Genomic DNA, 18,744 nt, shown 5'->3' on the forward strand with positions numbered 1-18,744 from the left:
AAACTTTCTTTGTTTTTCTTGTTTTATTTTTTGTTTGTATTTTCTTTCACAATATGTCTAATACGGAAATATGTTTTCGTAACCACACATATATAGCCTATATCAAATTGCTTTCTGTCTCAGGGAGACGGCAGGTGAGGGAAAGAGAGAGAAAATTTGGAACTCAAAAAAGAAGAATGTCAAAAATTGTCTTTACTTTTTTGGGGGGGAAATAAAATCTTATTTAATTGTATTTAATAAACTGTATATAGCTTTTCAAATGACTCCTAGTAGATACCGCTTTCCAAGAAGTCAGATTTACAGGCTGCCCTGGTCACTTTTCTTCTGCCCCCAGTGAAAGAAGGCATTGCTGGGCTGAAAAAGTCCTGAGATAGATAAGTACAATATCCCTCAAGAAAGAGATAAGAAGGTTTTGTCAGGGCTTTCTTTACATGGAATATTTCACATTGTTTTAATTTTAATATTAGTTTTAAATCGAAAACGTGATATCTTGCATGAAGCACTTGACATTAATCTTTAAATTGACAGTTAATTTATGAAATTATGAAATAGGAGCAGACACAGCCAGTTCTCTGGGTACTTGCAGAGCAGTGGGAAGTCAGGCTGCAATCACACTTTAATAAGACACAGAGGGTACAGAGAAAGAGGTACAGGGCAGAGGATGGGATGATAAAGGGAGGCAGGTAACTTGGGGAAGAGCATGGGGCAAAGTAGAGAGTAGACTGGTACGTCTCCCAATTATGAGTGGAATGAGACAAATGTCTTCCTTGTCTGAAGAAGACAGAACGTCTTGTGCTCTTCCTCAACTATCGTTCCCTTTCACTTTGAAATCATGACAGGTTGCAGGATTTTGCTATGTAGGATGCTACAGGGAAAAAGGTGCATGTAACAGAATTCAATGGGTTAACATGCTGAGTTGATGAGAAGTAGGCTTGGAAAGCCCAGAAATGCCTCCCTGGATAAACGTAAGCCATTCAGACATGAATTCTGCTACATTGGAAGGGGTTAGCTGTAGATGATATCCTACCTGGGGACAGCTGGCAGGGACTTTCTCCAACAGAAAAAAGGGAGGAAGAATAAAATAGCTGTACCTGCTACAGAACTTGCATGGTAAGGAGGTGGGGTGACAACTTGAGGAGGCTGAAACATAGCTCCACACCCACTATACCTCCTTCTGCATAGTCTGTCAGGGAAAAGTTAGAGTGCAGGTCAACAGTGAAGTGCTGTCATTTGTCCTGTTCTAGAGCAGGGCTCTTAGGTGTGAGACTGAGCCCAGGAGCTGGGATTGGGGCATTTCAAATGCCTGTGGAATAGGAAAGATGATTTTCCTAGAGATTAAGTCGGACCATTTCAAGTCTCTTACTCAACAAACTCTAGCACATTCCAGTGGGAAGCCATTCCTGATACCTCTCACCAACTGCTACTCTCTTCTCCCCAAATTACTTAGAATGTTTTATACACACACACACACACACACACACACACACACACACACACACACCACATGCATAAATATATCCCTTTTGGGAAAATAATATTTACCTATACATATAGAGGTAAATGTATATTTATTTATATAAATATACTTGTATGCACATATACATATGTACTTCTACAAGTAAACGTGTACATATATTTATACAAGTACTTATTTATGTATACATAACATAGGTATACTATATATATAGATATACTGTGTGTATATAGTAATCTATATGCCTATGTAACCATATAGAGATAAATATATAAGTATGCATATGTATATATGTATATGTGTATACATACACATACACATACACACATATACATATGTATATATGTGTGTGTGTGTGTGTGTGTGTGTGTGTGTGTGTGTGTGTGTGTGTTTTCTCAGAGGTAAGGACCTTGGGGATAGAATCTATTTCCTTTTTTTTTTTTAACATTCAGAGAAGAGCAGTCACTTAATAACTACTTTCTGAGACTGCTCTTCATACCAATCCTAGCTTGTAGAAGATCTTTGCTGCCTGCAAAATCATGTTCCCAGCAGATGGTTCTAATGCCATACTTGTCATGCGGTGATCATGGGACATCTGGCAGCATAGGAATACAGGAAGGGACTTCTAACTCTGTCTCCTTACCCACTGTCCCTTTCTGGGTTATAGAGTCAGAGGTCTTCAGAAAAAGAGCCATAAGTAGTGAGTTCTGAGCATGTGGTAAGTTTGGCAAATGCTGCCTTTAGGCATGAAGCTGACAGTCATTTGTGGGGTGAGGTGGGCAGGAAGCCCAGGATACCAATACCATTGCAAGGCTATTTCCTGGGGAGACTGTCTGGGGGATTTGGAGGGCACAGCAGGGAGGAACTTATCCCAACCCACCATCTGTTAGCTTCCTATTTTAATTATTCGTGTTAAGGAGGTGCTAAGCCCTATTGTTTCTCTGCTGATGAGGGGCTGTAAGGGCATTCCAACTTGACAGTCTCCAAATCTGAATCCCATTAACCCTCCTATGTCACAGCTTTACTCAGGGACTGCTTAGTGGCCTCTTCTCTATAACTATGTAACCAGTATCTGGACAAGGCTATTTTGTTTCTTTTAAATGATAAGAGGGATGTTTTTAAGACTTTGATTGACTGACATGCAAGAGGTCGAGGCAAACTGATGACCAACATATATTAGTTATCAGAGAACTGGCTGCGAAGTTTCTAATTCTTAGAAGATTAGGCATTTATAAAAATATCTGTATATAATCAAGAAGTGTTAGAAATGTTTGTTTTTTCCCCCCAGTCAGAAACCTATTTCTAGCAGTGTGACATGGTGGACAGAGTGCTGGTTTTGTTCTCAGGTGTTCAAATTCCATCTTGGACATTTGTTGTGATCCTCAGAAAGTCAATCAATCTCTCAGAGCCTCAATTTCCTTTTCTGTAAAATGAACATAATAAGGAAGCTGTGTGTCACAATAGATAATGAGTTGGCCTTGGAGTCATGAAGATATGGGTTCAAATAGGACCTTTCACATACACAGGCTATGTGACCCATGGCAAGCCACTTAACCCTTCAGTGATCATGGCATCTCTCTAAGACCATAATTTACAAAGTAGTTGCCAACCTATGTCGGTAGCAGGGATTTTTCTCTTGGGAGTTCTAAATATCAGTGAAATCACAGGTATATTTCAAGCAATACAAAACAACAGACCAGAAGTATAAGGGTAATTTCTATCTCACACAGTTGTAATGACCAAATAAAATACTGTGTGAAAAGTACTTTTTTTACAATCCTTAAAGTGCCCTGTTAATTTGAGCTGCTCTTATTGGCCCCATCATCCTAATAATTTTATTACTACAATCCTGCAGAGATCCCTAATCTCTTGTGGAAGTCATGATTTATCCTGACAACCTTTTTACACCTGGCAATCTTAATTATTCCTTATAAAAATCCCGCATGTCATCAAAATACACATCACCATCTAAATGAACCCTCCCAAAGACAATTACATATAACAAGATTTGACTTTCACCCACACCATCAGTCCCATCAGCCTTGCCATACCTCTGATCAGTGATGTATAGACATACATTGTGTTCAAACTTCAGAACTTTAAGCAACTGTGTCTTGTTAAATCACATATTTGTATTTCCTCCTTCATTTCTTCAACACATGCTATAGGGATGTGTGTGTGTGTGTGTGTATGCACACATGCACATGCAACAGAAGGGATTTGGAAAAAAAAAATATTTCTGAAAGACATTTATATGTTTTTATAAACAGAATATAAATAAGGATGATATCATCCTTACTGTTCCCAAGCCAATAACTTATTGAATAAATTCGTTTACGAATGAAAGACATAAAACAATACCAGATATACTTCTTGGTACCACAAAGCTTTTGTGCACTCCACATATAAGCTGGGCTTATGTGGCTATTCTACTGGAAAAATTGTTTTATTTTCAATTCTCTTTTTTCCCCTTAATAAAGATGACAAAGAAACACAAGAAGATACAAAAACAATTTCACTATTTAAAGTCCACTACCATTTTTTATATGAAATGACGAGATAAATTACTATCTGATAAGAATCTTGAAAAGGAGTCTATTGAGATTAATCCTTCTCCCCAAACTCCTAGAATAAAACTGAGTAGGAGTTATTTTTAAGCCAAAAGGATATATTACAAGCATACCAATGAATTAGATTATCCTCCCTTAACTACAAATGTATATATCCAATTAAGACTCACCCACAGATGCATAAACCATGCACACAGAAGATAAGGATAGTAAGAGACTATAGGAATATTTTAACACATTCCTATCATTTTATGAATAAGGAAACTGGTCGAGAGAAGTAAGCTTGTCCAGGGTCACTTACCATAGTAAGTGAGACGTCCTCTAGCAACATTTTTCCCCCTTGAATTTTCAGCAATACATTCATATAAACCAGCATCCTCCTGCTGGAAATTTGGGATTTCCAGCATGCCATTTGACTTCTTCATTTTAATTTTACCGGAAAATGGCAATCCATCACTTCTTCTCCAGTTGATCTGAGGCACTGGGCTAAAAAGTAGATTATGGGATTTTTTGTATCTTCTAAAAGAATGATCAGAAGCATTTCATGTGAAACAAGGACATATGTTTTGAAAGACAGGAAAACCGGCTTTCCCCACTCCCCTATCCCATATACAACACTTCTGGTATCAATGAAAAGAGGATATATGTAAATTGTATTTTTATAAGTTCATAAGTTTATTTATGAGTTTATGAAAAAGTTTATGCATCTTAGAAACACTTTCTCATGTGTAGAAAATCTGAAAGGAAAAGAACCCCATGTTAAGCACTATAGTATATGTGAGGAATAAAAATATAAACTGTGGGGAGCCATTAAAACTTGCAAAATCAGATAAGCATGTTAATTTTCTTCAAAATGCCTTATAAAATAAAACCAAATAATTTTTATGAAACATATATATTTTGTTTTTGCTGTTTCATCACTCTCCTTTAGAACTATGGAAACATTTATTGATCAACAAATGAAAAACAAAGGTCAAAATTTCCAAAATATCATTCTGACCATTCATTAAAATAGGATCTTCCTGACTAAATGACTGGTAAATTCCATTAAAAATACTTACTTTCCAAGGGCAAAGCATTCCAACTTCACTGTTGAACCCTTGGCTGCTGGAAGACTTTCTGGAAATTGAACTTCTATTTTGGGTTCATATTCACCCATCACACCTGGAGATCCACAGTACAAAGTTATTAGCATGAAACCTCTTTCTCATATTATTTTGAACCCTTTGTGAGTCCGCATGTGTGAGTGACATTTTATACTAGAAGTGAAGTTCCAAGGAAGAGTCACTGTTTCACTGTTTTTATTTTCATTTTGTAATATTGATACCTAGGAGAGTGCCTTGCATGCAGTATTGGTGATTGAAAAAAAAAGTTTGTTGAATTGAATGATAGACAAATTGATAGAGGATAGATAAAGATGGATAGTTGGATAGATACATGGATAAAGATTAGATACAGATAGCTAGCTAACAGATAGCTAGCTAGCTAGATAGAAAGACAGATGGATGATAGATAATACAAACTGGCATAGAGATTGATAGATGATAGATAAGATAGCTAGATGACAGATACACATTTAGGAGAGATGATAGGTAGATAGACAGATAGAGAGAGAGACAGACAGACAGAATTATTGCTCCCTACTCCCTTTCCAATGAAATTTAAGGATGACAATTGAAGAGATGATTAGGGAGAAACCAAAATAATTTTTTTTTGTTCCAGCTAAAAACATTTTAAACCAGGGATTGAGAAATTTTGGAAGCTAGGTTAATTTTTTTTTTCCAGGTCAATTATGTACCACCTCATAGACTCATGGAATAATAGATTTAGAGCAAGGAGAAGGCTCAGGGGTTATCTAGTCCACTCCTTTCATTACACAGATTAGGAAAATGAGGACAATAGAGGTTAAATGTCTTGCCCAAGATCACACAGGGGACAAGTGGCTGAGAGCCAGGCTCTGAACTCAAGTCCTCTGATGACAGAAACAATCTATTCCTTCTGCATCATGCTTTCTCTGATTCAGGTATTCTCAATTTAAAATAAATCTAATTTTAAAAAGCATTTTGGAGGAAATTATTGTTCTTAAATTTTCCAAGAGAAGAGGATTTTAAAAAACCCTCTTATTTTCTTTTTGCTTTAAGTAATCACAAAATAAAATACTTTATTATGACATCCTCTATGTACATTTTTCTAAGGAATTAATAGTAGGTCAATTAATTTAATGGTCCTAATAGAACATGTAACAATTTTGAGCTTACTAGTGGCAAGCAAAATTACTATCTATTAAAGGTCAAATTCAACTACAGACATAGTCAAAGAACTGTCCCCATTCTTCTTTTCTAATATCATTTTTTTATGGATCATTTACTAAGGCACGGAAACGTTTGTTCATTAAAACACTGATGTTCAGAACATGTTTATTGAATAGCTGATTACACAGATTTTCATGTGTTTGCTGTAATGAAAATTAATTCATGACCCAAAAGGGTTAATAGTAGCCCAAAGAAGGATGAAGGTATTGCTTACTCAATAGGGGCTTGGAAATGCATCAAATTATTTGGGAAATTCCACTCATAGGATCTCACAGCAGGGGCATCTATGATCTAATAATCATGGTTCGATGGAAAGAACACTGGTTTTTAAATTGAGAGGAACTTAGTTCAGATTCTAGCTGACTCTCTGAACCTGCCTGACTTTGGTCAAGTCAGTCCCACACTCTATACCTCAGTTTCATCATCCATAACATGAAGACTGTTGGATTGGATACGCTGAGGTCCCTTCTAGCTCTAAATTTATAATCTTTGATGTTGGCTCTCTTTCCATTAATGTAAATCGTAACTTTCCTCCCTCTTCCTCCATTCCATTACATCTTAGGCCAAAATTTTCTGCCTATAGGCTTTTCCACGAAGCAAATATGACAGGTCTTATTTCTAGACTAGATAAAAAGAATTCTTTTTCTCATTTTGTTTTTTGGTTTTTTTTTGCCCAGAATTATATTTTTAAAACAAAAACTTACCGTCTGTGCGTAACACCAAAGGAGTGGGAGAACCTAATACTCTGTTGTTTGTAACAGTACTAGTCACAACACAGGTGTAATTTCCCACATCAGATGGTTCCACTTTGGCTATGTACAGGTGTCCTGTCTCCTGAGAAACAAATCTCCGGCTATCTTCTTGCACAAATGATGGGTATTCATTGAAGATCCAAGCATATGAAAGCTCTAATTTTGATTTTGAAGCAGAAAAAAAAAAGTGATTACAATGAATGAGGAATGCTTTAGCATTTATGAGGCTACACATCTGTGGAGCAGCTAAGCAAAGTGGGGAACTGAGTATTATTGTGGCCTTTAGCCAATAAATACACTATAGCTACCACATAGATGTTTACAAAGAAGCTGTTCTTTTTAAAGGTGTTCATGTTATGAATTGAGTAATCACTGATAAGCATGAGTCTTTCGATATCTAAGAAAAAAGAGAATTATACAAAATGTGAACTTCTGTTGAATATCATTTTTATTTTTAATGTATATTAGAGTAGTGACAATATTGCCCTGTGTTATCTGTATCCCTTTCTAAGAGTTTCTGTTTTTCTTTGTGTATTTTAAATTTTGTAATGAAGTCCCTCTTTTTGGCTTGTTTATTTGTCTCTCTATCATTAACCAACTCTAACCTCCCATTCCTTATATGAGACCTCCCATGAAATGACCAAAATATAGCCAAGAAGAACAAATCAATATATTGACCATATCTGAAAATGCACACTCAACACCTAGGATCCAATGGTCTTTAAAGTGTGTCTGGGTGTTCATGGGAGTCGTGGCCACAACCCAAGCTAGCTCAGGAGTATGCGATCAACAAAGGTGCAAATATGGGTTTCATCACAACCAATCAATTAAGGGGCTTGTCTCTAGCACAACTACACCTTTCCTTACGCCTCCCCTGCAAAAAAGAAAAAAAAGAAAGAAAAGAAAAGGAAAAAAAGAAAAGAGAAAAATAAAAGAAAACCTCTCCTAATCTGAGCACCATGCAAGCTAGCAACCTCCTTGTTCTAAGCCAGGTACCCAAGTGAGATGTTCTTACTTAACTGCTGCTGGACACCCAAAGTGGCTGCTATGTAAGTGCCATTGGAAAAATTCTGCTCATTCCTCTTCAAGCATACTCATCCCCTGTTCCCCAAATCACCTTCTGGCTGTAATAGATGCTCCCTAGAGGCGAGCTCTGTCCTCTGAGATAGTGAGAAATAAGTATCAAACCTCCCTCTTTTTGTCTTTAATGGGTCAGAGTGAGACCCACAGGAAGAATAGACAGGAATGGGTTATGGCAGATTATAGATGTCATCATATTCTCTTTTCCTTGAACCCTGTCCTTCTCTAAACTTGCCTAGTATCACCATCATCTTTTCTATTACAAAGATTTATAATTTGGGTGTCAGCGTTAACTCTTCCTTCTTGTTCATGCCACCATACCACCAACTGTATCTTGTCATTTCTACTTCCACATCTCTTTTGTCTGTTCCCTTTTTTTCCATTAAAACAGGTACCACCCTATTATAGGCCTTCATCACCTCTTATTTATATTATTGCAATAGTTTCCTAATTGGTCTCCCTGCCTCAAATCTCTCCTGTCTCCAATGCATCCTTTTTGTGACTGCTAAAGTGATTTTCCTAAAATTTAGTGGCTTTCCATTGAACATAAGATAGACAGAGATACAGACCGATGATACTGTTGTTTTTTGTCCTTCAGTTTTGAAAAGGCCCAGTGATAACATGGAGGTAATGTCTTGATTTGCATGTGAATTGTATTTAAGTGTGGCTGAATTGTGCAAAATCATCAGCTTCATTCTCTTCCAGAGTCATCAAAGTTTAGGACAAAAGTCAGGACTACTGGTGATGGACCTGAGTGCAGTAGATGACCTTGGTGTCTTTGATGTCTGACCAGGCTCTAAGTACTCCGATGCACCCACTTAAGCTGCCTTCATGGTCACTGGAACAAACTGTTCTCATCCACTCATTCCACTGGGGGAAGTCTTCACATACTTGGGGTATACATCTGTCTGTCTGTCATTCTGTCTGTTACTATCTGCTGAAATGGTTTACCCGGATGTGGTTGCTGTGCATGCTACAGCTTCTTAGGCCACAGGTGAGTGGGGTGAAGGTAGACACCAAAAGTAGACGATAGATATATAGATAGCTAGATACTAGATAGACTAGCATTTATTAAGAAGCTTACTGTATGTCAGACAGGAGCAGCAAGGTGGTGCAGTTAATAATGGTGAGCCTGGAGTCAGAAAGACTCATCTTCTTAAGTTCAAATCTGGCCTCGGACACTTACAAGCTGTGTGACATTGGTCAAGTCACTTCACCCTATTTGTCTCAGTTTAATCAGCTATAAAATAAGCTAGAGAAGGAAATAGCAAACCATTAGATTATCTTTGCTTTTAAAACTCCAAATGAGGTCTTTTCAATGGGCCATGGTGCCAATGATCCTCCCAAAGGACATCTAATCTTCCAGTAACCCAGGCTACTTTATTTATTTTTCCTTCTTCAACTTTTTTCATTCTAAACCAAAACGCCAAAAAAAAAAAAAAGGAAAGAAAGAAAGAAAGAAAAGGGGAGGGGAGAGGATGTCAGGGGAATAATATTTCCATAAAAACAGCAGAATATGAGAAGAGGATTCCACATGAAATTGTGAATCTCTAATTCATGCTACTAGCTTATTGTATATGTATGTGGGTATTTAGATATATATGTCTGAATGTATATGTATATGTAAAATTCTAAGCATAACTGTCAAAACTATCCTGCTTATGTGTGCTTCCTTCACAACTTCCTTCTGTTCTCTTCTATGCATTTACAAAACTAAAAAAAAAAACAAAACTAAAACAGAATTACAATTTGCTCTCTCTTCTTACTCTCTTTTTAAAAAAATCACTATTTCCAGCCAACACAGGCACTTGTACTCATCTCCCCACCTCCATTACCAGAGGGAGAATGGGGAGGGGAGAGCTGTAACAAACATAGTCAAGAAATATAATGGACATGTTCTAAAATGTATGCCTCCACAATTTTATTCTATTATATCTCTGTCAGAAGATGGTTAACAAGCTTTATCAAAGATCCCCAATGAGACATTTCTAAGATTAAAAATTACATATGAGTGGCTTAAATGTATCACACTTTGGAATTTCTACCCTGAAAGTTGCCCAAATTGTGAACTTTTTGGTTTGGATTCCCCCCCACCTCACTCTTCCCACTTAAAACAAAATCAAAAAGACCCTCCAGAAAAAGAAATAGAGTTTATTGCAGAGAAGATATAATATTATCATGACCACATGGTTTATAATAAGAATTTCCTTTCTGAGAAAATTCATGATCAAATTCATAGAGAACCCTCTTTCATATTTTATCATGAGTCTAGCCTAACTTTCCATTTTAATTTTTGAAATAATTTCCCTCAAGTGCTATAAATATAAGCTTAATCACTTGGAGGTAAAAATAATTTTAATAATATGTGATTTCTTAAATTTTTTATAGTTTTTAAAGAATGTTAACATGACTAGAGTTAATTGCCAAGAAATAACTCTAGAACCTTAATAGATGTTAGTTTCAGCCTGCAAAGCTGAGTATGTATGTGTATATATATATATATGTGAATATATATGTATGTGTGTACATATGTATACCTATACACAGGTGTATAGTTGTGTATATATACACACACGAACATATATAATTCTTTAGAAAGCCTGAGAATCATTCTACAAATTCTAATGAACTAAAAAGGACAATACAAATAAAAAAAATATATATATATATATATACACACACACACACACACATACACACACACATATATATATAAACACATACATATATGTTATATGGATGTATGCATACACATACACTTACACAAACAGAAATTTATAAAGCTTTCCTTTGCCTTTATGCTTATCACTGATGTATTGGCACAGTCTATTTACTAACATTATCTTAATTTTATACTTAATATACCAGTGGTATATTAATATTGAAAATGCAAAAAATACTTTTTTTTAAAGTAAAGACTTGTATTAATCAAAGCTACAAACTAAGATTAAGTACTGAAATCTTACTTTCTCAGAAACAACTTGATGAATTGCACTATTCCTTGTAGAGTCACTTAAGAACAAGGATAACTAATTTAACATGAAATATGTCACTCTGGAGATACATAATGTATCTACAGATACATTAATACAAGTACTAGTGACATTTAAGGGGCTACTTTGGCTCCATTATAAAACTTCATTCTGAAGGAGAGTTAATCCTTTTAAAGACTTCTCGAAGAAATTCTAACAAATAAGTTTGCATTTATTTGTTAGTTCTTCAATCATTATTATGAAAGCAGTTTAAGGTTATAACTAGTCAAAACCATAAACCAGGAAAAATGCTAGGTGATATTTTGAAAGGTGTACAGTCCAAATGTTGCTACACGAAAATGGTTAAAAACCAATCACACAAACTTAAGTTGAGTATTAATTAATCGATCAAAAAGTATTTATTAAGCACCTATGTACCAGGTATCTCTCTGTTTTGTTCTCACAGATGTTTATTTTTCTATCCCCTTATCATCTATCTTTCTATTATCTATCTATCCATCTTTCTATCATTTATCATGTATTTATCATCTGTCATTTATCTTTCTATCATCTATTTGTCACCTGTCTATCCATCTTTTGATCATCTATCACATGTCTATTCATTTATCTTTCTACCATCTATCTGTCTATCTATTTATCATCCCTCCTACATACATATTTATACACATATATAGTGTATACACTTAGTCCAGCCTCTTTATTTTACAGATGATGAGCTGGGGCTCAGACAGGTAAAGTGATGTGCCCACAGAGAGTAAATAGCTGAGCCAAGATTTGAAACCAGGGGCTCTACCTCCACATTTTCCACTCTTTCTATTTTACTGCTCTGCCTCTGTCAACGTGCATGTGCATACAAACTCCCTCATCAATGCAGTTCTGTACCTTTTCTTCAACTTATACTCTTAGACACTTGCCAAGAATACTGAGAGGCTACATAACTTGTCTGGTGTCACAAATCCAGTACATGTCAGAGGTGGGTTACAAATCCTCGTTTGTTTGTTTTACCTGGCTTTGAGGCCAAATCTCTATCCCATGCTATCTGTCTCTCAATACATATCTATATCTATTATCTATAGCTACATATCATCTATGTCTATAATCTGTATTTATCCTTCCATCTATTTATCTATCTGTCTGCCTTTATCTAAATAGATAAATAGAAAGACAGATAGCTTGATAAATGTCCATAATCAACCTACAATTAGGTTGGCTGTCAAAGATTAGTTTGCAAAATGGTTATGTAGATCTTGAAATGAATTTTCCAAAGAACCAGTGTTACAAATAATGAATGCATTTAGCCAACCTAAAGAACTCTATTACTCATCCTACAGTTGAACTGTAGGACTAGGCTGTAAATTTGAGTCCTAAGAGTAAGCAGTGACCACATATGATATGGTAAGAAGGATTAAGATGATGAAGAAAGAAATTGTCTTCCTCCTCCTGAGTACAGACCTAGCCATAGATGGATTGTGACTCTCCTACCCCTTTGGATGCCCTTCCTACCTTCTAAGACCCTTCAGTAGGGGTACAGGGTCCTTATGGTATTTGAAGTCCTACTGTGGGGAATCCCAGCCAAGCCAACTTAAACCCCATTGCTCTCCCCTATAGGGTACACTATGTTTCAAAACTCTCTCAAATAAAAATTCTTCTTCCTTCAACGTATCTTATTACAGTTAGAGATTAGAGGGAAAGCAATAGGCAAATTAATTCATACTACACTGAATAATTGATTAACTTTCTTAGGGTTATTTGCATATTTAGGAGAGAAAAATTACTAACTCAAATACATCTTTAGCTGATGAATTTCAGGCACTAATGAGGTAAAGTTAAACAAAACCAAACAGCAGTGGGATATGTGGGGGCAAAGTTCTGTTCTAACATGCTTGCCTGGCAATCTGGTTTCTTGGTCATGTTCCCTAAGCTGCACAGCTTCTGCCCTCTGTCTATTTGTAAGTTCATTAATAGTCTAAAAATGAAAATTTCATAAGATTTTCTTTCAGTCACACCAGGAACTCCACTGAAAGAGGGAGAGGCTGGAGCATAAATTTAGAGCAAAGGCTATGGAATGCACTCCTTTCTTTCAGTGGCAGTGAAATGTTGAATGACTAGCCCAAGACTACTCAGGGGGAGGATGTAGATTTTGAATGGGAGTCCTCTGATTCTAGAGACAATGCTCTTTGGACTACATTTCACAGATGAAAGGAGAACATTTTAAAGCATTCATTGTTTGGAAAGTGTAGACAACCTTTAAAAATCATGATAGATAAGGTGGTTATGAGTCACTAGTATACCTATGTAACAAAGGCAAGAAGGTAAGTATGGAATTCGATAAATTCCATACACATACACATATATGCACACATTTTTCCAATGATATATAAAAACAATTTTTAATACCTGTTTTTTTTTTAAATTTTGAGTTCCAAATTTTCTCCCTCCCTCTCTCACATCCCCTTCATTTTTGAGCAATTTGATATAGGCTATATATACACAAATGTATAAAACATACTTCCATATTAGTCATATTATGAAGGAAAACATACCCTCCAAAAAAAAACCACACAAGAAAAATAAAGTAAAAAAAAAAAGTATGCTTTGGTCTGCATTCAGACTCCATCAGTTCTTTCTCTGGAGCTGGATAGTATTTTTCATCATAAGTCCTTCAGAACTGTCTTGGATCTTTGTATTGGTGAGAATATCTAAGAGTCATTCACAATTGATCATCATAAAATATTGCTGTTACAGTGAACAATGTTCTCCTGGTTCTGGTCACTTCACTTTGCATCAATTCATGTAAGTCTTTCCCAGTTTCTCTGAAACCATCCTGCTCATATTTCTTACAGCACAATAGTATTGCATCACAACCACATATCACAACTTGTTCAGCCATTCCTCAATTGATGCGTATTCCTGCAATTTCCAAGTTTTTGCCACTACAAAAAGAGCTGCTATAACTATTTTTGTACATGTAAGTTCTTTTCATTTTTTTAAAAAAATCTCTTTGGGATACAGACCTAGTAGTGGTATTTCTGGATCAAAGGGTATGCACAGTTTTATAGCCCTTTAAGCATAGTTCCAAACTGCTCTCCAGAATGGTTGAATCAGTTCACAACTCTAACAAAAGGTAGAATTGCTCTGAGTCTTGAAGGAAGTAAGGAATTTTTTTCAGTAATATGGGAGGAAAGAGAACATTCCAGACATTGAAGACAGCCAGATCAAAGGAATTCAGAAGGGAAGACTGGAGATAGATGTTGTATGTGAGGAAAGGCCAAAAAAGGTCAGTTTGGAGTATAGCATATGGGAAGGTTAATAACATATAACAAAGCTGGAAAATTCCAACCCCTTCATTTTACGTCTAAGAATCTCTTGTGGGAGTGGGTCTTAAATGTCTCAGATGCTTTTTACAGTGTAAGTACAGTAGGGCAACTCTGCCTGATTTTGAAGAGAGAGCACTGAAACAATAAATGATCTGAATAATACGTGTTTACCCATTTTACTACATGTTCCTGATGACAGCTTAAATTTATAAATAAATGTTGGATGGAAGTTCCATGCCCTACCTCCTCGATATTGGAATCCTCGACCCTGTGCCTGAATTTCTGTGTGGATACATGATCCAGCATAGAGGATAAAGGAGTTGGAAGAGAAGTCAAAATGGATCATTGGACTTTCTTGAGTATAAGCTAAATAAAAGAAGGTCTCTCTTTACAGACCATTAGAGACTACTTAAGCATGACCCCCTCATTTTACAGAAGAGGAAACTAAGGCTCAGAGAAGTCCAGTGATTTGCTCAAGATTACAAAGCTAGGAAGTGGAAGATGAGGAGTGGTCATTTAGCATCTTCCCAATGTATGTTCATTAAAAAAAAAACAGTGGTTGTTTGCTTTGTGCATAAGTGTATTTTTATACACACCCACAGGCACACATAGATTGTATATACAAGACACAAAGACCTGGACTTGGACTCAGGATGACCTGGACTTAAATCCTGTTTCTGCCCCATGGACAGTGTGACCATGAGTAAGTCATTTCACCTTTGAGTGGCCCTAACAACTCTAATAGTTTAAGTAGTAGAGGTACCAAAGTGGTGAGAGGTGCCAAAGTGAGAGATGAACAAGTTTTTCCCCAGGACCTCACTCAAATGATGAAATCACAGGTCTAGCACCAAATGAAAAAAAAACATTTGTACTAACACACACACACACACACACACACACATTATTTCATCTGATAAAATGTAAGCCCCTTGAAGGCAGAGCTGTTTTCACTCTTTTCTTTCTATTTCCAGCATCAAACATAGTGCCAATCACATAATGGATACATAATATATACTTGTCGGTTGATTCATTGTAGAAATGTAACTCTTCCAAAGAAACTGTTGCCCCCAAGGGCACTATTTGTGGAGCTGAGTTCCATGCCAAGTCCAAAAATGTACTGGTGAGCAAACTTACATGGTGCTCTGCCAAAAATCTTCTTGTGCAGCTAAAAAAGGGGCACTTCAATAATACCTTTTTCACATTTAATAAAATGTGTGTTTTGGTATGCAGATAGTAAATATGTGCCAAACCCTAGTCATCAGTAGAGTGCTTTCCTCCTTCATCAGACTGAAACTGTGGGCATTTTTTTAAATGACTTCAGTGGCAGTAAATAATATTTTACTTTCAAGTGCAGTTCAGGTGAAGGTAAAGAATCGTGCAGCTCAGGGGAGTGCTAATTGGAGCCAATTATAATTTGATTGACCTGCCTTGCTATTAAAATGACATGTAAAATTTATACTGCCCTTGCAAAATGGAAATTTCTTCCTTAGCATATACTAGCTACAGGATGCTCATATTTTAACAAATTCGAAGGCAGGGATTTTTTTTTTTGATGCAATTCCCAAATCAACTCTTGAAACCCAATCCTAGAGGAAAGGTTTTCAGTATCACAAATGATCCAAGAACTCCCTATATGGGAAAGGTTGCAGAGAAACTGTTAAAATATTTAAGGCCTAGTGAATTAAGGAAGAAGCATCAAAATACAAGGGCCCTTTCTAATTAAGCCTAATTTTTAGAAATGAAAATTTCATCTCCTTCTTTTGGCAATGTCACAGAATCTCTGGTCTCTCTGAGTTATAGTTTATATAAAAATAAAATGAAGTCAAGTGCCAATTTCCATTGGTAAATAAGAAAGAGTATGTCAGGTGTAGAAGCTTCAATTCTTTCAAGTCACTAGGGGCTCATTTACTAAACACATCAAATGATTCCTCAGGGGTGCAGGAGGGTAAATGATTCTCTAAAGGAAATTTACTTCTGAAGTGTAATCGAAATAGAAATAAAGAGTAGAGTCTCATGAAAGAGATCTTGCTTCTGACTTCTAACCTCTTCTGAATTGTCTTTCACAGAGCTCAGAGAAATCAAAATGCAATAAAGAGCATAACCTACCTTGTCGAAATAAACAAAATCTTCACAAAACAACCTGACCTTTAAAATACGCTGGGCATCTGAATATTTTATCATGGTTTATGTCTGAAATGAAAAGACGATGTCAACCATCCCACGAGGAAAGCAGGCACCAAAAACAAGCCGGTCTCTTGGACCTTGAAGGACCTGGTTAGTGATATCTCTATTTTGTGGGCACTAAAGAATACTCAGGAAACTCTACAGTGGGGCCCAGATTGTGCCAAAGAGATACAAATTTGCAGATTTTCTTGGGAAAATTACATAAGTGATAATAGGCTATTTCAAGAACTCTTGTTTACTCAATATAGAAGAGATACACAAATATGGCCCCAGGGAAAGCCCTACTCTGATGACTCTGGATTCCCAAGGATTAAGATATAGAAACACCGCTAGGCTGGAAAGACAGATGGTTTTAGGGGTCTTTTGTGCACATAGGCTGCTCCCTCTCATGTCCTTAATTCCAGATTTCCTTGTTCCACCCAGGCATGCTTTTCCCCTGTGAAAATTACAGGGAATTCAGAAACTAGGCATCCAAATAGAGAATCAGACCAGGCTTTCTTTTCACAGCTCCCCCATGGGAGAGGATCAGAGGGGATGAAACTAGAACGTAGCACCCCACTCCCATGCACAAATGGCACAGAAAATAAAAAATCTAGTTAGAAGGGACCTCAGAAGCCATCTAGTCTAACTCCTTTGAATTACAAAGAAACTGAAAGTCAGAAATTGGTGAGGCATGACAGAATCAAGAGGATGGGGGTTCAAGTCCCATCTCTGACATTAACTTTGCGACTTTGGGAAACACAATTTAACTTCCTGGGCTTAAATTTCCTCTTCTATATACTGGGGGAAAGAGTGGGATAGATGAGCAGTTAGGTGGACCACTGGGTTGGGAATCAGGAAAACTCATTTTCCTGGGTTCAAATCAGGCCACAGATACTTAATAGCTGTGTGATCCTGGGCAAGTCATTTAATCCTGTTTGCCTCATTTTCCTCATGTGTAAAATGAGCTGGAGAAGGAAATGGCAAATCACTCCAGTATCTTTGCCAAGAAAACCCCAAATGGGGTCACAAACAGTCAGACATGACTGAAAAAAAAAATTAACAACTGACATGGATTAGATGGCATCTGAGGCCATTCCAGCTCTTGCTCCATAATTTAAAATGACTTTTCCAGGGTCTCACAGACAATAACCATCAGAGGTAGAATTGAAAACAGAGGTCCTCAGACTTCAAAGTTGGTGCTGTCCCACTGAGACCTTGCTACCTCCAAAGATGCATGATGGAGTAGATGAATATAGGACTCAGGATGATCTGAATTCAAATCCAACCTCAGACCTTACTGTGTGACCCTAGGCAATTCTTCTTCTGGGCACTAGTTTCCTCACCTATAAAAGAAGAAGGTTGGGCTTCATGGCCTCTAAGGTCCTATCCTTTTCTATACTGATGATCTTACACGATACTCTTGATCTCTCTCCAGAACACAGAATGATTCATTCTGAATGACTCCTCCCATTTTACACCCACTTATAAAAAACAAGAGTCAGAGGAGTAGTATTCAAATCCTGGTTCAGTCACTTACCAGCTGCATGATTTTGGACAAGTCACTGAATCTCTCAAGACCTCAGTTTCCTCATCTGTCAAATGGGGAGGTTGGGTTTAGATGGCCTCTCAATTTAGGATGCTATGATCTTAAGAACTGTCACTCAACACAGCAACTCACACACACAGGGGTGAGTTTCTACCACCATCTATCTTGCAAACATCTGCATTGAGAGATCATTCCAGGGGGTCTCAAATAAACTCAAAGCATCTATGGAATCTCCAGGCAGCTGTGTTTTATCCTCACCTGCCACAAACAGCCAATTTCCCTGTGCTACCATTCTTTGATAGTACTAGAGGGTACATAGGTGGTGATGAGATGTTTGACTGTCATTGCCAGTCTGGAGAGCTACTGAAACTTATCTCCAGAAAGAGGATCAGCCACTAGGTTATCTGTTGTTTTTAGCCCTAACAACACAGAGATGTATGGGATCACCAACAGGGTGTAATGGATAAAGTGCTAGGGATGGAATTCAAAATGATCTGGGTTCTAATCCCACCTCAGATATGTACTAGCTATGTG

At 36.9% G+C, this 18,744-nt stretch overlaps 1 protein-coding gene across 1 annotated transcript in view; it reads right to left on the reverse strand.

The window, feature by feature from the left end:
- Positions 1 to 18,744, reverse strand: part of CNTN3 (contactin 3) — a 439,279-nt gene that overhangs the window by 103,221 nt on the left and 317,314 nt on the right. The window contains exons 6-8 of the mRNA XM_021007573.2: positions 7,061 to 7,264; positions 5,106 to 5,208; positions 4,346 to 4,530 (exon numbers count right to left, since the gene is read on the reverse strand). Of these exons, the coding sequence (XP_020863232.1) occupies positions 4,346 to 4,530; positions 5,106 to 5,208; positions 7,061 to 7,264 (492 nt within the window). The remainder of the gene's footprint in view (positions 1 to 4,345; positions 4,531 to 5,105; positions 5,209 to 7,060; positions 7,265 to 18,744) is intronic.

This window comes from Phascolarctos cinereus, unplaced genomic scaffold (assembly GCF_003287225.1).
Source record: "Phascolarctos cinereus isolate Bilbo 61053 unplaced genomic scaffold, phaCin_HiC Scaffold_4;HRSCAF=312, whole genome shotgun sequence".
NCBI lineage: Eukaryota > Metazoa > Chordata > Mammalia > Diprotodontia > Phascolarctidae > Phascolarctos > Phascolarctos cinereus.